The sequence below is a fragment of the Penaeus chinensis genome, chromosome 16 (assembly GCF_019202785.1).
Source record: "Penaeus chinensis breed Huanghai No. 1 chromosome 16, ASM1920278v2, whole genome shotgun sequence".
NCBI classification, from domain to species: Eukaryota; Metazoa; Arthropoda; class Malacostraca; order Decapoda; family Penaeidae; genus Penaeus; species Penaeus chinensis.
This window is the reverse complement of record NC_061834.1, coordinates 4,069,267-4,074,266: the sequence shown is the minus strand read 5'-3', so window position 1 is coordinate 4,074,266 and position 5,000 is coordinate 4,069,267. Positions and strand designations below refer to the sequence as shown.

Sequence of the window (5,000 nt, the reverse complement as noted above, 5' to 3'; positions counted from 1 at the left end):
ATGCCTCATTTCCCAACCTCCCATGCTGGTGCTATAATAGAGCAGACTGGCACACTTTTACCTCTCTCTACTCTCCCTCTTCCTCCATCTTCTGCATCAGACATACTTTCTTATTTCACAGTCTCTGTCCTGAGCGATGCCTTCACAGCCATTCCCCAAACTTCTCGATCATACACATCTAAGTGTTCCGTATTTGGAACATTGAATGCTCTAAAGCACTTTGATTGAAGTGTGTAGTATGGAGGTCATTGCTACAAGCAAAATATCCCCAGCCAAACATCAGACCTTATCAGTTTTAAAAGAACATCAGCTCAATTGTGCCGCACAATCCAAATATCTATTAAAACCAGCTGGCAATATTTCTGCAGTATGGTGTAGAATCCATAAAATATCAGGGAAACACCCCCTCATCCTGGTGGAACTCTGATTGCACCAAAGCACTGTTTGAAATGTGAAGCGTAGAACGGTTACCACTATAAGCAAGGCACCCCTAGTCAGCTAACAGCCCTTGTCTCTTTTACAAGAGCATCTCCCTGTCTTCAAATGATCTGGAACAGCAAAACAACCAGACCTTCTGCATCAATTCCTGCTGTCTGGCATCAGATACATAAACTGTCAAGCAAATATCCGCACCATCCAGCCCCTATCCTCCATATTTGAGATACTCTCATCTCCTCAAGTAACCAATGAACTGGGTGACTATTTCAGCCAGGTCAGTAGTGGTTCTCACCTTTTTCCACACTTTTCTTCCATTAAGTCCACCAAAGAATGCACTTCCATTTCCTCCCTGTCCTCTGCTGAGTCCTATCATACTCCCTTTTCTTCCCCTGAACAGTCATGCTGCAACACCCACAAAGGCCGACAGAATTCATCTGGATGTCAGGAAATTTTATTCCTCACTGGCGTGAAGACCTATTCTCCCTAACCCCTTTTCACTGGGTGGAGAAAATAAATAAAAAACTTTACGCTCTGGAGATTAATGCCAATGAGCCGACTTTGAGTGCAGGAGTTCGCTACATCAAGCTGAACAGCTGGCTCATAGCGTTTTGGCACGCTGCCACTGTGTACAGCCACTCTCCGCAGATCAAGCAGTTTGTTATAATGCCGCAATGTATAGCCCGGCAGAAATGGTTTAAAACCCAATAAATAGGGCACCTTTCCTTGCTAGTTGCTTTTGCAAACTATTGGAATAAGTGGTTAACTTCGGCTTCATGTGGTATTCCGAATCTCACAGCTTTCTTTCTCCTTCCCAGTTTGGATTCCATGCCCCATTGCTCATTTCGAGACATTTGCACACCATGACTCCATACAATACACATGGCAGTACCATATTCTCCAACAACTGTCTTCTCTAAGCATACACAGGAACATATCTATTCAAAAATGCTCTGCACAAAGACGCACGTGTGGTGGTTCCCATAATGTCTTTTATCGGAGCTGCCCTGTCTACAAGTTTTAGGCAGCAGTTCTCAGATTCAAAGTAAGCCTCGCTCTATGGGAGGCCAGGAAGCAGGTCAACAAGGTTTTTTCTTACTACATATTCCTTTGTTCAGTTCTCTCCCTTCTTCCCAAAGTCTCATCCCACTACATAGGAAAAGGCCAGTGAAACTGTTTCTGAAGGATATGAAGGTTGCAGAGTGTGTTGAAGATGTTGCAGTCATGTAGTTTGGGCTTAGAAAAAGCAGAGGCACTGTCAACACCTTGTTTGTTCTAAAATAGGTGTTGAAAAAGTGAGCAAGAAATGGCAGCAAGGAGTTTGTTGCATTAGCGAAAGCATTTAAATAAGTATCAAGGTCTGTGTAAAGATGATCTTTGAGAAGGAGTGGAGAATGTTGTGATAGAGATGTGCAATCAGGCAGAGACGGTGGTAGTGATAGATCATTTAGTTGTGAAGGAATTCAATTAGGTATAATCAGTGCAGCAACAGGGTGGTGAAGAGCTCTTCAGGAACAGTTGAAAGTTTGCCGAGAGTGACAGATTATGTGTGCAGTATGTTATCAGAATATGATGCCAGCAAATGAGGAGTTCTGAGTATGGAAAAGGTAGGGGATTGCAATTTTTGGTATACAGGAGAGATGGAACATGAGCCACTAAAGCAGTAGTGCAAGTTGTGATATTAACAATACATTCTGTGGGAAAAAAACACTGCTGAAGTGCAAAGGAGAATTGTAAAAAGCACACATCTGAGGAATGGTTACTGAATGAGGCTGGTAAAAAGTTTGACACAGCCAAAATGAGAAGGTTGAAGTTGATGGTAGGAGCTACATTGTTAGACAGAAAAAGAAATGAGAGTGTGAATAATATCAGATGATCAAAAGCAGTAGGCCGAGATGTTATGGACATAAAAATGTGGGGAGGTGAAGGAGGAGGATACGAGAGCAAGAGAAAGTGGCACACCAATAAAGGCACAGGAGAGAAGTGTGCTAGAAACCATGGATAATGTAAGTGACTAAGAGACAGACATTGGACATTGAAGCATTTGTAATTGCCCTTAGACTCAAACATGTTTGATTTCCAGAAGAAAAGAAACCAGTACAGGTATTTTACTGGAATTCAATACCAAAAAATCATTTTATCATACATGATGTAAGAAGACAAATTTTGTTTAAGGAACACTTTAATTTTCTGTTCTATACAAAAGTACAATCATCAATCATCACATCTTGGAGGCCAATCCAAAGCAACATTCTGAAAAAGGAAATTAATTTTTAAAACTTTCTACTACTAAAGCTATAACATTTCTATTTGATGCTAAAAACAAGAAATGAATGAACAAACAAGACAACAGATGTAAAGCATGTGGTAAATGATATATAACAGTAAAGTCATATCATAATGAAGATGAAAACTTGTATAGAACCAATGAAAGTACCAAAATTCCAAGTAATAAATGCTTTTGGAGTTACTCCAATGAAGCAGCTCTATTTTTCATTTACATATAAAGTCATAGTTATAATTATATCTTAAAGATATTGTAAGCTTGCATATCATATTAAGAGAGATTTTTAAATATCTGAAGTCCATAATAGGATGTAAAGGTATTGAAAAAATCAATAAGATAAAATGCTAATTCTTAAACTGGTGTAGATTCCTGGGAATGGGGTGGAGCTACGGGTTTGGCAACAGTGCATCAAATTAGGTGTCAAAGAGAATCTTTCAACAGGTTTTTCCTGTCTAAAGATCCCTTGAGTTATCAGAAATAATGGCTATAGTGTGCTACATAAACAAAAGTATGTACTTATTTTCAAAACCCTACTTCAGGTAGCCACTGATTAGCCAGCTAATTTTAGGTCAAAATCACAAAAAAATAAATAAACCAAGGTCATGGGACTCCCAATGTCCCAAACACAAGCCTATATCTAAAAGAAAATTATTGATAAGAGAGGCATCTACAGTCTTAGTGGATTCCCTTTGTGGCTCTTTGCAAAGGCCTGTGCAGGGATATCAAGTCACTCCAAGAGTCTACTTTCTAACTCTCTCCCTTTTCCCCTCATTTAATCAATACATTTCACCACACACCTTTCCTAAAAAATCAACCTAAACTTCCCTAAATATCACAACACTACTTCTTATATTAAATTATACTGCACAAATATAAATATAAATATAAATATAAATATAAATATAAATATATAAATATAAATATATAAATATAAATATATATATAAATAAAGCAATACTCATAGAATTAAAACAAATTTTACAAACTATCTCCACATTTAATTTGCTCAAGAGTTATAAAGACAAACTTCAGCAATAATGCTTACCTCCACATCTAGGGCAATTATATCCACTTCCAGGCCTAATAATGATCCTAGATTGGGTGTTGTGCGTCCTAAATCTCCATGTACAAATTCTTTTATGTATGTTCCAGCTTGAGTAGTAAGATGAAGCTGTTGGTAAAGTAAACATCTTCAAATAATCAAATTATAAAGTAATTAAAAAAAAATGTAAAATGATCAATAAAATAATTGCAAAAAATAGGAAGACACACACACACAAAAAGATGGCCATGTTATTAGTGAATAATTTCAACTTAAATTTCAATGATTATTACATAATTTACAATATGTCAAATTATAACTGTAATGGCCTTTACCTTGAAGAAATAATCATCAACACGTGATGCAAGCATTTTGTGAATGATCTTCTGCCTTGTTGCTAAACACCGTCTATGGAGGACGCGAATAGGAGTCTTCTGATGAAGAGTTAATTCCGTCATTCCAGACAATCTGTCAAGAACCTTGGGGTCGTAGCCATCCCTTGCTAAACAGAGTGCACAGTAAGCCTTTGTTTTCTCTTCTTCACCCTCTTTCAAAACTTTCAAATCCTTTCTGTGGAAATTGAATTAATGTTAAACTTTAAACTGCAGTTGTTAAACTGCTTCTGGATTGTGGGCTCTGGAGAAAGAGAGAGAAAGAGAAAGAGAGAAAGAGAAAGAAAAAGAGAAATAGAGAGAGAAAGAGAAAGAGAAAGAGAATAGAGAGAGAAAGAGAAAGAGAAAGAGAAATAGAAAGAGAAAGAAAGAAAAGAGAAATAGAGAGAAAAAGAGAAGAAAAAGAGAAATAGAGAAAGAAAGAGAAAGAGAATGAGAACAAGAGAGAAAGAGAAAGAGAGAGAGTGTTCTAACATTAATATGTACCTAAGACATGTAAGATATATAGAGAGAGACATGCAAGACATACAGAGAGAAAGGCAGAAAAAGCATTCTAACACATATACATACCTGTCAACAACCTGCAGGTCTCTTAGGGCCACCAACTTGGTGTTACCATTAATAGCTGCTTGAAGTTCCTTCATTTCAGACCTGGTGAACTTTGTGCGACATGGGTTGAGGAACTCCACCACAAAGGGTCGCCCTGTCCCTAGACAACGCACATCCACATCTTCACGCCCGGATGAAGAGAACTTCACATCTGATCAAATATGATGTTACATTTTCAATCATTAATCGTTCAACGTAATTTTTCAATAGAGTGCATTAGAAACAAAAAGGAAGG

General features: G+C 37.7%; 1 protein-coding gene across 1 annotated transcript in view; it reads right to left on the bottom strand.

Annotated features, from left to right (window-relative positions):
* Nucleotides 1-2,599: 2,599 nt before the first annotated feature.
* Nucleotides 2,600-5,000, bottom strand: part of LOC125033406 (tRNA pseudouridine synthase Pus10-like) — a 7,497-nt gene continuing 5,096 nt past the window's right edge. Inside the window, exons 7-10 of the mRNA XM_047624885.1 lie at nucleotides 4,727-4,916; nucleotides 4,100-4,334; nucleotides 3,768-3,893; nucleotides 2,600-2,688 (exon numbers count right to left, since the gene is read on the bottom strand). Of these exons, the coding sequence (XP_047480841.1) occupies nucleotides 2,650-2,688; nucleotides 3,768-3,893; nucleotides 4,100-4,334; nucleotides 4,727-4,916 (590 nt within the window). The 3' untranslated portion in view covers nucleotides 2,600-2,649. The remainder of the gene's footprint in view (nucleotides 2,689-3,767; nucleotides 3,894-4,099; nucleotides 4,335-4,726; nucleotides 4,917-5,000) is intronic.